The 16,886-nt window shown below is 37.6% G+C and overlaps 1 protein-coding gene and 1 long non-coding RNA gene across 2 annotated transcripts; both read left to right on the forward strand.

Annotated features, from left to right (window-relative positions):
• The first annotated feature begins 735 nt into the window (after positions 1-735).
• On the forward strand, positions 736-10,449 carry LOC139114605 (uncharacterized). Its single transcript, XR_011547907.1, has 2 exons — positions 736-840; positions 4,380-10,449. It is a non-coding gene; the product is annotated as an uncharacterized lncRNA (long non-coding RNA).
• Positions 10,450-14,650: 4,201 nt separating this feature from the next.
• LOC139113987 (GATA zinc finger domain-containing protein 14-like) lies at positions 14,651-15,565 on the forward strand. The gene has a single exon (XM_070675461.1). It carries the CDS (start codon positions 14,651-14,653, stop codon positions 15,563-15,565), a length of 915 nt encoding a protein of 304 aa, XP_070531562.1.
• Positions 15,566-16,886: the final 1,321 nt, after the last annotated feature.

Here is a 16,886-nt window from a genome sequence, read left to right on the forward strand (position 1 = left end):
CCCAGCACAACATATGGAATGCCCAGCACAACATATGGAATGCCCAGCACAACATATTGAATGATCAACACAACATATTGAATGCTCAGCACAACATATTGAATGCCCAGCACAACATATGGAATGCCAAGCACAACATATTGAAGCCCTGTACAACATATTTAATGTCCAGCACAATGTATTAAATGCCCAGCACAATATATTGAATGCTCAGCACAACATATAGAATGCCCAGCACAGTGTATTGAATGCGCAGTACAATATATGGAATGCCCAGCACAATATATTGAATGCCCAGCACAATATATTGAATGCTCAGCACAACATATTGAATGCCCAGCACAACATATCAAATTCCCAGCACAATATATTGAATGCTCAGCACAACATATTAAATGCCAAGCACAACATATTGAATGCCCAGCACAACATATTGAATGCCCAGCACAACATATGGAATGCCACGTATGTGAAGACCTCTAAGTGGTCCCTGACTTCAAAGTGGTCCCCGTAGTTGTAATTGAACTGAAATTTTACGCAGTCCAGGGATTTTTCCATTCCTATATTTGCATAAAGTTGTTAAACTTTGTAACATTGCCAATACTAATCTGTTATTTTGGTCCTTTTTGATATATGCGCTCACTTTTATTACTTTTTCAAAATTCCGATGCATTTTACACTGCGAACCAGCCCAAACTGCGCGTCCAATTTTTTCACCTGGTTAGGGTGTCTCATATTAGCATCATGGGAGATTGCGCTGCACACGGCACGGTCGAGACCAGCGACCCACCGATCACTGTATGGATATGCGGATGTCCATATGGCCTAGCAGTTTACTGAGTGAGTACCAGCTCAAACAGTCATTAATTTCAATCTTGTTGCTCGACGTTATATTTCATACTCGCATACAGGCGTTCTGTTTACTGGGTAGCTCTGCATGGCAGGGCTGTGTGTTACCGGCGTTATACGGCCTCCCACCACATGTGTTGGGAGGTCGTATAACGCCGCGCCACTAACACACAGCCCTGCCATGGACATGCAGAGCTATTAGGGACTGGTCAGTTTCTTCAGCCTGGGGGGGGGGCGGTGGATTCATGGGGGGGGGGGGGTCACCCTGTTTTGACTTTGGTGATAGGGGGGGTCACCATGTTTTTGAAATGCCCAATAGGGGGGTCAGTGTGTTTTTGAATTTTGACACAGGCTCATCATTGCCTAAAATGCTAGTGTCAGCCACAAAATTCATCATGCAGTTGTATTTTTCGGCGCGCCCTTGGGCGCGTAACTTTAATAATCAGTCATATTTTTCAGCACGCCCAACTTTAACATATCAAGCATACATACATGAGAGATATCTGTATGTTCAATAGTTTTCAGCGTGCTCTTCAAGCTCATTACTTTAATAATATCATACATCTTTCAGCATGCCCTTCAGGTGCATGACTTTAATATACAAGGCATATATATCAGAGATATCAGGATGTTTCTATTTTTTGGCGCGCCCTTCGGGCGCCATACTTTCAGAGATATCTTGATGTTTGCTAAGTGAAAGTGTACCATTATGAAATCTGCATTTCATATGAAAAGGATGACAAATTCCTGATACTTTTCTGTTCTCTCTGTGAGAATTCAGTATGAGAAAGCAACATGCACAAATATTTCACAATATATATTTGATACAGTGACTTATTTTAGAGATAGAAAAATGACAAGATATCTTTCCTTCTCATTGATGCAATTATTTTCCTTTGTTTCATAGGTTTTCTGTAGAAAGATACTTTTTTATGAACAAAATAACAGTTAAAAAAGGCAGTTTTTGTCATTATTAGCTGTGCTTTTATGGTTTCAATGTTACACAAGAAAAGGTCCTCTCAGACACTGTACACATCAGATTTGGCTAAAAAAGCTCTCTATGGCTCCTCAGTAGATTTAATTGGATGGTTGGCAAGTCTTAACACCATCAAAGTTTTTGATTCACTGCTTTTTCCTCTTTGATATTAATGATTGACATCCATTTCTGTACAACAGTTCAGGACATCTGGTTAAGCAGAGAAAGTGTGAAATGCATTCACAGCTCATTCAAAATACAGCTCATTCAAATGTACTGTATTTAAACTTTAAGATTGACACTTTGAAATTCCTATCTTACAACTGACATGTCAACAATTTCACTAAAACATAGAATGACTATTTAAAATATAAATATATGTAAATGTAAAATATAATATATATATATATATATATAATTTATGTCCATCTTTTGTTTACCTTTGTCGCGCCCGGGGGGGGGGGTCACCCTGTTTTAGAAATTTGGAATAGGGGGGTCACCCTGTTTTCAAAATTTGGAATAGGGGGGGTCAGCCACTTTTTGACGTCGGCAAAAATAATCCACCGGCCCCCCCAGGCCGAAGAAACTGACCAGTCCCTTAATACTGGGTAGTTTGTTTTATGCTACGTTCCGACCATGGTTCCGACGTTCTGTTCCGTAGACTTTTACGGAACAGAACATCAGAACGTAGCATAAACTACACTTATACAAACTATCCAGTAAACAGAACGCCTGTGTGCGAGTGCTGATTGTCTTCGTCCAAAATCAAATTACACTGTGAACTTACACAGAAACATCGCACAATGAATGATGGCCCTGCGTACGATGCTGTGTGTTTTCGGCGTTATATAACGCAGAGCTAGAACTGCTGTACCTCTCTCGGGGGGAGGGGGAGTACTTGTTCAGAGAAGTGGTAGAGGTGTGCGGCCGCAGGTATAAAACCCAGGGCCCATTTTAGACCTAAAATCTCGTTGTTTTAGGACCCCATTTTAGACCTTTATGACCTTTGACCCAGGTCAACAGTCATAGCGTCAACATTTTTAAAACGGAAAAAGCAAGTATTTGCCCCGGCAAAGCCTACCACTGTAAGCTTATACTGCGTTTAGAGCTATTTTGTTGCTGGCCAAGCCATGATTCCGAAAAATCATGAGGAAATACTAACAAATTTTGTGAAAGAAAATACCAAATTTTGGTCCAGCTTCTGCAAATTATCAGTTATCTGCAGTTACAGTCTGAGTGGTGTTTTTTTTTAAATTACAATTCACAACAAACCTCGCTGTTGTCTGTAAAGCAATACTACTTCATATGGCCATGGTCGACCTGAATAATACTAGGAGCAGTAGAGCCACTTTGTTTGGGTATTTTCTATTTGGCAAAAATCTGCCATATGTAGAGTTCTGACAAATCAGTGACAATGTTTTAAAACAAAGTCCATATTTACTTTAAGCCAGGGGGTCTCTGTAATGGTTCCCCTGCCACAGAAAGATATCCATATTGAGTGCAGCTCAGAACCCTGCTAGCGAGATGGAACAGACTGTTGAAATTTGTTCTTGTGTGGCACTCAAACTTCAACCCCATTTTAGACCATGGTTTACAGTGGAATTGACCCCCCCCCCCCCCCATTTTGGACCAAGTTGCTGAAATACCCACCCCATTGGGCGGCGCATATACATATTGGCAAGTAATGGAGTGACTCCCCCCCCCCCCCCCCCCCCCCCCCCCCCCCCCCCCCCCCCCCCCCCACCGACTGCTCTTTGCCAACTTAGATTTTTTTTACCTGTCCGTGGTATTTTGGGGAAAGGGTTTTAAACACAGTTGTCAGGAATTTATGATGATACTTGAAAGAATAGAAATATACTCCAACACCGACCCTGGCCCACTAAGCCCCAAGGCTGTATCATGCACGCACAGGAAAGCAAATTTAGCACTTGGAGGCAGCCATATTGTCTAGTTTCCATGTGTTGAGTTTGTACTCTACATGCCTTGACATTGATTTCATTGTAACTTAGGTCATTTCACATCATTGGTACAACGTACATTTCAGTGACTTTGAATGACAAAGTTCTTTTACGTCAAGGACTGTGTCATCAGTCTTAACTGATGTCTAGCTGTAAATTCAAGCTGACAATCTAAACTGAATACAATATGATTGTGCTCATGGAATTTGTGTTCATACACTTTTGTAATATATTGTGGTTTCAGTCGGATTTGAACTCACAACGTATAGCACCAGTCACCAGCTAGCGCAGAAGCCATAGATAAAAGCCTCATGTGTGTTCAGCACACAATTGAGTCTTTACGGTTACACCTATAGTGTACTCATTTATGTATTTTGTTATGTCTCCATTTCAATACTTACCGTAGTCATAATTTTACATATGTGCTTATAATGAACAGACCTGCTTTGAGTCGGTTTTTAGCTCATATTTGGTGTGTATATAAATACCAAAAAGAGATTATATTTGTGTTTCTTTCTTAATTTGCATACATTTTATCTTGATGACTGGATTGATTTGCTTACTGGTAATAAATTTTTCAATTTTAATCTCTCCAGATAACAGAGTTCTTGGAAATGATGTGGAAAGATCAGAGTTATCACTGCTTGCTGATTTGGACCATGCCTACACGTTTTAACAGGCTGAATAATAAACTGGTGACGTACTCAAAAATTGGCGACCAACAGAAAAGTAAAAAAAAAAACAGTATTTCCCCGCACATACACACCATGATAATATACCAGAAACAAGCATGATGCCATTTACTTAATGCACAACACACCAATGCCAACTATTTGTTGTAATCTTTATTTTCCTGTCATATGATTATTAGTCCCCAAGGACACTGTCCGGGGGACTTATAGGTTTGGTCATGTCCGTGCGTCCGTCCGTTGCTGCGTGCGTGTGTCCGTCCGTCCATTCACGCAGATATCTCAGAGACGCCTGGAGCGATTTTGTTCAAACTTGGTACAAGGATAGTACCCTACCTCATACAGATGCACGTCAATTTGTTTCACAATGTGATCAAATTTGGCTGTGTTAGAGGACTTTTTAGTTTACACCTCCATAGACTCCCATGTATAAGGCAGCTCTCCATAGACTCCCATGTATAAGGCCAAGAAAAATAAAAATTTAGTTTCTCATCGTATTCATATTGCAAAAAGGATGCAGTGACACAGTTTTTAGTCCCCACAGATAAAGTCCAGGGGGCTTATAGATTGGGACATATCCGTCCGTGAGTCCATCCGTTCACCCATCCGTTCACGCAGATATCTCAGACACTTTGACAAAATGTCACGTGACCTTGGTGACCTTTGACGTCAAATATACATATTTGTCCATAACTCGGTAACCACAAGTGCTAAACCTTTCATATATGGTATGATAGGACGCCTTATGACTCCACATATTGTACCTCATTAATTATGTGCATATTTAATTTTGAGCGAGCCAATAGAGCTAGAGGTCTGATTTTTGGTATATAGGGATAACTTAGCAATACAATTTTTTTGACAAAATGTCATGTGACCTTGCTGACCTTTGACCTCAAATATACATATTTGTCCATAACTCAGTAACCACAAGTGCTACACCCTTCATATTTGGTATGATGGGACACCTTATGACGCCACATATTGTACCTCATTAATTATGTGCATATCTAATTTTGAGCGAGCCAATAGAGCTAGAGGTCTGATTTTTGGTATATAGGGATAACTTAGCAATACAATTTTTTTTGACAAAATGTCACGTGACCTTGATGACCTTTGACCTTGATTATACATATATATGCACAACTCAGTAACCACAAGTTCTTTACGCTTCAATTTTGATAGGATAATAGACCTTAAGATGTCACATCTTGTACCTCATTTATTATGCACATATGTATTTCTTGGCTGGCCAATACAGCTAGAGGTCTGATCTTTTTTCCCGATTTAGAACCATAACTTAGACATGCCTCTTGTTTCAAATTGGGAACAATGACATAGACCTATGTGCCCATAGATCTGAACATATACACTCCAGTGATACTTCTTAATGACCACATTTCCCTGCCCCATCAAAACTAATACTCCTATTACAAGTGGGGACTATGTCATTGTCAATGACTTGTTTTTGAAATTCTCGGAAAATCTAAAATCATGTTAAAAGTTTGAATTTAAATGCTACTTCTTAGGCTATCGACAGTGTTGTACACTTTTTTGGTCTTTAATGTGTCTTACTTGAAGAAAACCCTTAGAAAACTGAGGATAATTTGAGATTGGTTTACAACACATTTGCTGCTGTATGGGGCTTTAAGGTTTGGCTGAAACAAAATAGAATTTTTTACACCAAAACCCCTTGTCTGACAGCACTGATATTTGTTATACAGGTTCATAGGGATGATCAAATTGTGAAATATTCAAATTTGATAAATCCACAATTTTCTATTTTCAGGACAATTTTTAGCTCATACATACATGTATACATGTATACATGTATGTATATTATACCAAAAAGAGTTTTTATGGTACGTCAGCGGTGTCTACATTTATGTATGTTAGTATGTGTGCATGCTATCTTCGTGCACATCGAAAACTCAAAAACCGCAGCACTACCATTGTAGTATTTGGTGTACTGGTGCACCTGGGGGTGGAGATGTGAATTTGTTCAAATGAAAGTGTCAGTCTTCAAAATATGATGATGAGGTAAAAAAAAAGAAATGTGGTAGAAAACAGAGAAAATCCAGCAAACGCTTAAACTCTGTAACGGCAGTCTAGATTTTGTTGAAACTCTGTATGCGGGATGTTTATGGTGATTTTCGTTAGTATTGTGGTGAAATTTTCATTTTTAGCTACTACTATACGATAGTCTTTTGAAGCTATTGGGATGGGTATCTGTCCGGCATCCGTTGTCAGGATGTATGTCCGTCCGTTTGTGAGGCGTTCAGTCACTCAAATATCTTGATAACCGCAGTACTTACTGATTTGCTATTTGTTGCGTAGATGAAAAATATGATTTGAGAATATATTTATTTTAATTTTTAGCTCACATTTGGTATACCAATGTGAGGTTATCATATTAGCTGAATCAGTTCATTTGCATCCGATTTGCATGTCTGTATGTATGTATGTATGTATGTATGTATGTATGTATGTATGTATGTCCGTCCACATCAAAAACACCTAAACCACAGCACCTACTGTCTTAGTATTTAGTGTACAGGTGCACCTAGGGATGGAGATGTGAATTTGTTCAAATGAACTTGTCAGTGTCAAAAATATGCAAATGAGGGGAAAAAGAAAAAACACTGCAAATTGCTAAAACTCTGTAACCGTTGGTTAGATTGGGTTGAAACTTGGTGTGCAGGTTCCTTTAGGTATTCTAAATTAGGTCTTTCAAATTTCGGATGAAATTTGCATGTTTCCATTTTTGGGGTAATTTTTTCAGTTTTAGTAAAAAAATGTTTTTTAGCTCACATTTGGTGTACCAATGTGAGGTTATCGTATAAGCTGAATCAGTTCATTTGCATCTGATTTGCATGTCTGTATGTCTGTATATTTGTGGGTATGTGCAGATGTATGTCCGTCACACACAAAGGCTCCCATACCGCCAAAGCTACCATCTCAGTATTTGGTGTACAGGTAGATGCAGGGGTTGAGATGTGAATTTGTTCAAATGAACACATCAGTGTCAAAAATGTGCAAATGAGGTAAGAAAAAGTGAAATCCAGCAAATGTGCAGGAGGCATGCCAGTGAGACACAGGCAAACTCCACTGATCTTGACTCATTTCCTGTCATTGTTTATGAACTGTTACATATTAACAGACCAGCTGCAACCATAGACAGTAGATGGGGGAAGACCGTTTATACTAAACTAAGAGGGGCTTGTTTCTGCTATGCATGTTGCTAAAGTTGACCTCCAGTACCAAAAGTTAGACCTTAATTACTTTTGTCATTCTTGTTTTTCTGGTTTAAATAGTTCTTGTTGTTTTTCTGGTTGTACTGTGCAGAAATCATTGCCATAACATCAACGTAGAATTTTCCTCCACTGAACAGATAGAAACAACATTTATTGTTGATCATTGGTAACCCATACTGGTATATACCAATTCTGATCAAATTTGAGCGACACCGTATAATTGCGGTATTTTTTCTGAAACCACTCATCTGATTATTTGAAAGTTGGTATACATGTTCCTCAGGATGACCTCAGTCAAGTTTATACAAATTGAATTGAAATTTTCATATTTGTAATTTTAGGGCAATTTTCCGAATTTTTGGTCAAAAATTTTTTATTCAAAAACAACAAATCTGATAGCTTTGATATTTGGTATACAGGTTCCTCAGGTTGATGAAAATCAGTTTTATGAATATTGTGAAGATATCTCAAATTTTGTATTTTTGCTGAATTTTTTGGTTATTTTTCTCATTTTAAGTAAAATTTCTTCTTTTCAGAAACCGCTAGCCCAATTGCTCTCAAATTTGGATTGGATGTTTACAAGGGTGTTACCCTTCTAATTGTTGAAGTTACGACAAAATTGGAAATATTACTGTTTTGGGGCAATTTTTGTCATTTTTGGTCAAAAAATCTTGAAAAATATTTTCTTTTTGGACAGACAACTTGTTCTCAAAATTACTTGTCTGATAGCTTTGTAATTTGGTACAAAAGTCCCGAGGGATGTTATTTGATAAATTTTCTGCTCAAAGTGTTGGGAACCCCCAAATTTTTGTATTTTAGGTAATCTTCTCAGTTTGTGACCTTAAATGACCTACACCCACCCAGGATATGTTGTGAGAGAGTTTCGAAGGCTGTGAACATAATTTTGTCATATTTAATATCAATTTGTAGTAAAATTTGATCCAGAAAACAAAGTTGAAGTAAATATTTTCATTGCAAACCAATTTTTGCAACTTTTGCATGTTAAGACACATAAGAACTGATGAGAAATTAGGATCCAGGATAATTCCAGATGTTGTAATTCCCCCCCCCCCCCCCCCCAGTGGAAGGCATTTCACTATCTGTAACTGATTTACGTGTTGTTTACATTTGAATGATAGCACTCATAGCATTAATTAAAACATCCCCAAGGTTGTAAATACATTTCCTGTCAGCTGGTTTTATGTAAGGGGTGGAACATTTGATATTCAGGAGGGGGTAGGGGCTAGAAGATTGATGAGGTAGCATTACTTTTTACCAGATCCCTTGTACATTTTTTCCCACCCTTTATTTTTTCCCCACTCTCCCACCTTTTCTTTTTGTCAAGCTTCTCTGGCTAATTTTTTTGTTGATGTTGCTTTCTGTATGTAGGATCTGCTTGTCCCGTTGCTATAGAAGATGATATGCATGTTCCCAAAGACGACCTCCAGTACCTAAGTTGCAGACCTTATTTGCTTTTGTCATTCTTGTTTTTCTGGTTTAAATATTTCTTGAATTTACCAATTCAAACCGAATGTGAGCACACTGTCCTTGACGGTATTTTTGACATTGTTAAAAATATGCAAATTAGCGCCAAAAAAGGCGTTTTTGGTAAAAAATCTTCTTCATAATCGCTGGTCAGACAGCTTTGTTATTTTGTATACAGGTCCCTTGGGATAACCCAACTTAGATTTGTTCAAATTGTAATGAAATATGCAAATCTGTCATTTTTTTTGTCATTTTTGGTCAAAACTTTATTTCATCAAAACCGCCCATCTGACAGCTTTGATATTTGGTATTGGTATACAGGTTCCTACAGATGAACTAAATATGATATCTTGAATATATGATGAAATCTGCAATTTTGTATTTTTGGGGCAATTTTTCCAATTTTTGGTCAAAAAATGTTTTTCTCTCAAATTTCTCGTTGGATTGCTTTGAAACCTAATACTCTTGACTCTAGAGTTGTTTTCTATATGATTTCTTAAATTGTGGTGAAATTTTCATCTGTGTGTTTTTGGGTTTTTTTTGCATTTGGGGGCAATATTTTGGAAAAAAAATAATTTTCTTTGAAGTAAATGTTTTGATTGGTTTGAAATTTGTTTTTAATGTATCTAGAGGCAACCTCGGTTGAGTGAATATTTTCATATAGGCATTTTTGCGCAACTTTTCCCATATTTGGTCAAAAATCATTTTCTCTGAAATCTCTCTTCCAATGGCTATGAAACTTTGTATGCATGTTGCCAAGGGTAAACATAGTTAAGTATACACACTGTGGCCTGCCTCATCAAATCAAATGAGAGCCAAGTGTCATTGATGCTATGTTTTCCATTATTGATCGAAAAATCTCTTTCTCTAAACACTACTCATCTCATACCACTGGCTGATTTGTTCTCAGGGATAATCTTACTGTGATGTTCAAATTATAATAATATTTTCAATTTTGTATGGTAATGCAGCTTTTTTGACATTTTTTGAAATGTGCTATCAAAGGTATCTATCTTCATAAACATATGTGTCACAAAAAGCTATTCTCTACATAGCACAACAGGACTGTACTGGCCTTTAGGTAATGTGCTTTTATTTTTGTGAAATTGATGCCCTTTATCTCATTTTTCCGGTTATTGAAAGTAGTTATTTTACTTTATAGAGAAATACTGCTCTTGTGCTTTACTCTACTGTTAAAATTTATGTACAGTTAAATAAAGATTTTTTTGGCTAAATAATGCTCAACGTCCATTTGTATGTGTGTATGAGATTGAGTTTATAAGACAGAGTTACTTGTAGGATTATTCTACATTTCTACTGATTTATCACACATTTGGTATTGTATTGAAAAAATACATATGACACCAAAATGTCCGTAAAGGTGTCCACCGAAATTCCACTTGATTACATGCTCCGTCTGCTATGTTCAGCTTCTTTTAAGGAAAATTAAAAAGAATTGTTGACTTGAAAAATGTAACATGCCAGCTGTGAAGTATCAGGTATAATAGGCCTATAGTACACTTCCTTGGATTTTTGTCAACTTTTAGTATTGAATATAGAAAATCAATTTGGCTCCAAAAGTGTCCTTTTGACTTCAAAGTGGTCCCCGGGAATTCGAATGATTGTACACTCTGTCTGCTTTATTCAACTTCTTTTGCGTAATTGAAGCAATGTTCTAACTTGAAAAATGGTACATACGACCTGTGAGGTATCAGGTATTAGTAGGTCTATAGCACACTTCCTTGGATATTTGTCAACTTTTAGTATTGAATAAAGAAAATCAGTTTGACTCCAAAAGTGTCCTTTTGACTTCAAAGTGGTCCCGAAAACTTGGGATGATTTTACGGTCTCTCTGATGTATTCCACATCGTTTAAGTTAAAGACAGAATGTGTTTACTTGAAAAATATAACATGCGACCTGTGAAGTATCAGGTATTAATAAAACTATAGTACACTTCCTTTTTTTGTCCAACTTTTAATATTGCATAAGGAAAATCAGTTTGGCTCCAAAAGTGTCCTTTTGACTTCAAAGTGGTCCCCGAAAACTTGGAATGATTTTACGGTCTCTCTGCTGTATTCCACATCGTTTAAGTTAAAGACAGAATGTGTTGACTTGAAAAATGTAACATGCGACCTGTGAGGTATCAGGTATTAGTAGGACTATAGCACACTTCCTTGGATATTTGTCAACTTTTAGTATTGAATAAAGAAAATCAGTTTGACTCCAAAAGTGTCCTTTTGACTTCAAAGTGGTCCCCGAAAACTGGGATGATTTTACGGTCTCTCTGCTGTATTCAACATCGTTTAAGTTAAAGACAGAATGTGTTGACTTGAAGAATGTAACATGCGACCTGTGAGGTATCAGGTGTTAATAAAACTATAGTACACTTTCCTTTTTTGTCCAACTTTTAATATTGCATAAGGAAAATCAGTTTGGCTCCAAAAGTGTCATTTTGACTTCAAAGTGGTCCCCGGGAAAATCGAATGATTGTACACTCTGTCTGCTTTATTCAACTTCTTTTGCGTAATTGAAGCAATGTTCTAACTTGAAAAATGGTACATGCGACCTATGAGGTATCAGGTATTAGTAGGTCTATAGCACACTTCCTTGGATATTTGTCAACTTTTAGTATTGAATAAAGAAAATCAGTCTGACTCCAAAAGTGTCCTTTTGACTTCAAAGTGGTCCCCGAAAACTTGGGATGATTTTACGGTCTCTCTGCTGTATTCCACATCGTTTAAGTTAAGGCATAATGTGTTTACTTGAAAAATATAACATGCGACCTGTGAAGTATCAGGTATTAATAAAACTACAGTACACTTCCTTTTTGTCCAACTTTTAATATTGCATAAGGAAAATCAGTTTGGCTCCAAAAGTGTCCTTTTGACTTCAAAGTGGTCCCGAAAACTTGGGATGATTTTACGGTTTCTCTGCTGTATTCCACATCGTTTAAGTTAAAGACAGAATGTGTTGACTTGAAAAATGTAACATACGACCTGTGAGGTATCAGGTATTAGTAGGACTATAGCACACTTCCTTGGATATTTGTCAACTTTTAGTATTGAATAAGGAAAATCAGTTTGACTCCAAAAGTGTCCTTTTGACTTCAAAGTGGTCCCCGGGAAATTCGAATGATTGTACACTCTGTCTGCTGTATTAAACTTCTTTTGCGTAATTGAAGCAATGTTCTAACTTGAAAAATGGAACATGCGACCTATGAGGTATCAAGTATTAGTAGGACTATAGCACACTTCCTTGGATATTTGTCAACTTTTAGTATTGAATAAAGAAAATCAGTTGACTCCAAAAGTGTCCTTTTGACTTCAAAGTGGTCCCCGGGAAAATCGAATGATTGTACACTCTGTCTGCTGTATTAAACTTCTTTTGCGTAATTGAAGCAATGTTCTAACTTGAAAAATGGAACATGCGACCTGTGAGGTATCAAGTATTAGTAGGACTATAGCACACTTCCTTGGATATTTGTCAACTTTTAGTATTGAATAAAGGTAATCAATTTGGCTCCAAAAGTGTCCTTTTGACTTCAAAGTGGTCCCCGAAAACTTGGGATGATTTTACGGTCTCTCTGCTGTATTCCACATCGTTTAAGTTAAAGACAGAATGTGTTGACTTGAAAAATGTAACATGCGACCTGTGAGGTATCAGGTGTTAATAAAACTATAGTACACTTTCCTTTTTTGTCCAACTTTTAATATTGCATAAGGAAAACCAGTTTAGCTCCAAAAGTGTCCTTTTGACTTCAAAGTGGTCCCGGGAAAATCGAATGATTGTACACTCTGTCTGCTGTATTAAACTTCTTTTGCGTAATTGAAGCAATGTTCTAACTTGAAAATGGAACATGCGACCTGTGAGGTATCAGGTATTAGTAGGACTATAGCACACTTCCTTGGATATTTGTCAACTTTTAGTATTGAATAAAGAAAATCAGTTTGACTCCAAAAGTGTCCTTTTGACTTCAAAGTGGTCCCCGGGAAAATCGAATGATTGTACACTCTGTCTGCTTTATTCAACTTCTTTTGCGTAATTGAAGCAATGTTCTAACTTAAAAAATGTAACATGCGACCTATGAAGTATCAGTTTAATAGGACTATAGTACACTTCCTGGATTTTTGTCAACTTTTAGTATTGAATAAAGAAAATCAGTTTGACTCCAAAAGTGTCCTTTTGACCTCAAGGTGGTCCCCAAAGACTTGTGATGATTTTACGCTCTCTGTGCTGTATTCAATATCGTTTATGTTAAAGAAAGAATGTTTTGATTTTAGAATTGAATATGCGACCTGTTAAGTATCAGGTATAAATAAGACAAGAGTACACTTCCTGTTTTTTCAACATTTTAGTAAAGAATAAAGAAATCAGTTTGACTTCAAAAGCGTCCTCTTGACTTCAAAGGTGTCCCGTGAAAATTCGTATAATTTTACGCTCCGCCTGCTGTATTCAACTTCTTTTAGGTAATGTATTACTTCAATCGCGTCACTTTCTATGGTAGGTATTGGATATCTTTGTAAAAAAAATAAGAAAAATATCCCCCTAAAATATTGGCCTCGAGCCCTATTCTGGTGTATTTTACATCTGTGCATTCGTAGCATAATGCTGAGGCCTATAGATTGCATTCGTGTCATGGGATATCGCTTCAGAACCGCTGTTAATCTGTCCATAGACCTTTTCTGTAGTTTACTGCGACACCAATCGGTTTTTTTATTTACCTCGCAAAATAATGAAATAGCTTAGTCTTTGAATAAATGAACATTTACCTACTTTATCTCTGACTATCTATGACTCATCTCCTACTTCCGTTAATTATGTTGAATGTGGAAACATCTATAATTTCAGCTTTTTTAAGAGCCGTCGACTGTTTCTGCTCGGTTCTGAACTTTTGACAGACCCAAAGTATTCAATTACGCGAGAGGGCAAACGTTGCAGAATTCGTGGACGTCGGCTCACGGGAAAACGGTTGAAAATACATGTTTATATTATTGAGGTAGCTAGCAGAAGTAGACAATGGGTCGTGAACTGACCAGTGTTATAGTACCGGTCGAAGTAAACTACCAAAAATGTCTATGGGCTGGCTTGTGGCGAATTTTTGACCCGCAAGTGCGATTGATACGCCACAGCAATGCTGCAAATTGTATTTCATATCCGTTTATGTATTTACGAGCAGCGATTAGAATGACTTCCAAATATCGATATGACTTCAAATGAGTCATTTATAGATAAGTCATGATTGATATAGACACTAGCCCTCCCCATTGTTAATTCTGTGCTCAGCCCTTATTTTGTACATTTTTCCCAACTCTAGGTATTAAATACTAAAATAGCAGCTGATATTACATCGGAAACGTCCGTGTGACAAGAAAAGCGTCCATTGTGCGGTAGATGTCGTCAGACTTGAGTTTAACCCCCTATCTTACCGGACATTTAGGATGGGGACCACTTTGAAGTCAGGGACCACTTTGAGGTCTTCACACACGCACAACATATTGAATGCCAAGAACAACATATGGAATGCCCAGCACAATATATTGAATGCCCTGTACAACATATTGAATGTCCAGCACAATGTATTAAATGCCCAGCACAACATATCAAATGCCCAGCACAATATATTGAATGCTCAGCACAACATATCAAATGCCAAGCACAACATATTGAATGCGCAGCACAATATATGGAATGCCCAGCACAACATATTGAATGCCCAGCACAACATATCAGATGCCCGACGGAACATATTGAATGCCCAGCACAACATATCAAATTCCCAGCACAATATATTGAATGCTCAGCACAACATATCAAATGCCAAGCACAACATATTGAATGCTCAGCACAACATATTGGATGCCCAGCACAACATATGGAATGCCATGCACAACATATTGAATGCCCAGCACAACATATGGAATGCCCAGAACAACATATGGAATGCCCAGCACAATATATTGAATGCCCTGTACAACATATTGAATGTCCAGCACAATGTATTAAATGCCCAGCACAACATATCAAATGCCCAGCACAATATATTGAATGCTCAGCACAACATATCAAATGCCAAGCACAACATATTGAATGCGCAGCACAATATATGGAATGCCCAGCACAACATATTGAAAGCCCAGCACAACATATCAAATGCCCTAGCAAAACAAATTGAATGCCCAACGCAACATATTGAATGTCCAGGACACTATATCAAATGCCCAGCACAACATTTTGAATGTCCAGCACAACATATTGAATGCCAGCACAATATATTCAAAGCCCAGCACAACATATCAAATACCCAGCACAACATGATATTAAAGTCAGTCAAGGCTTTCCATACAATTAAATAAAACCTTGTCTAACATGTAACCAACATATAGAGATGTATAAAATGACAGGCAACACAAGTAAAGATTCTACAGTGCTCTATTTGCGAAAAATTATACTGTACAACAGCTTTGATATTTTCGATATGAAATTGAAATTAGTGAATCAGGAGACCGTGTGTAATCATTGTTCCTGCGGAAGAGTGCTTCACGAGGAAAACATTTGAGTAAGTGCAGCTCACTGACGTGTAACTACACCGTGGTAACATGAGTTTGAAGGTACTGTCATGATGGCTCTTTTTTCAATTTTAACGTTGGACGTAAAGTGCATTTCAACCTTGGAACGCAAATGATGAATAACAGCGTTCTATACTAAAAGTCACTATCATGATGAAAATGGCTTTAATGGATCACATTGTGATTTGACACTTTGGGGCCAACTATTTTTGAAGAGGCTGGCAGATGTTGTTCTCTCCTTCCTTCCTGACACCTTCGATCGGGAGACACGGAAATGTAAAGAGTTCATCGTGGTTCCCTTTTGCACTTTCAGTAACAATTCTGTTTAACGGATTTACTATTGATTTCATTGTTGCATTTGCTTTGATGCTTCACATAACTTCTTTACCTGATGTAAAGTGTTTGAGTTCTCAGCGAGTATGGCAGGGGTTGCAGACAGACAATCATGGAGAAGATATTCGAAGATATTCAGAAGAAGCAACATAAACCAATCTATCCTAGAGTCCCCTATCTATGGAAATCCGGTCACGACATGCGACATGCGACCTGCGACTTCAAAACTGCGACCTGCGTCCTGCGAGTTTGAAACATGCGACCTGCGACTTCGGGCATTTAGACCTAGGCGTAACCTGCGACTTCACAACAGCGACCTGCAACTTCACAACTGCGGGTTTAACAACGGGGAATCAGAATTTTTTTTAATTTGTCTCCATTTTATGCCACAACTTATCGTATAAAACCAAGATGCAATCAGTCATCGAATTGGTACTACAATCAACCACACTCAAAAGATTGCTGAGCAATACAGAAAACATCATCTGGCAAAGAAAATCAAAAACTGAGAGAGCTGCCATACAAGTAATCAAAGTTGGCGGCATGAATTAAATAAACAAATACTCTCCTCAAACCAAACCAATTTCAAAGGCCGTTTACAGCAAATATTGTTAACGAAACCATGAAACCTGGGAATGGCTAAACATAGAGAAATAAGATGTATTTCTTGAAACAGCCTTTCACAACGTGCTTTTCAAACACCGGAAAGCAGGCATTAATATCGACCCGAAATCTATTACAAAGTCCATGAAAAATGGACACAAAACCAAAAGTT

The sequence above is a fragment of the Ptychodera flava genome, chromosome 16, assembly GCF_041260155.1.
Source record: "Ptychodera flava strain L36383 chromosome 16, AS_Pfla_20210202, whole genome shotgun sequence".
Classification (NCBI taxonomy): Eukaryota; Metazoa; Hemichordata; class Enteropneusta; family Ptychoderidae; genus Ptychodera; species Ptychodera flava.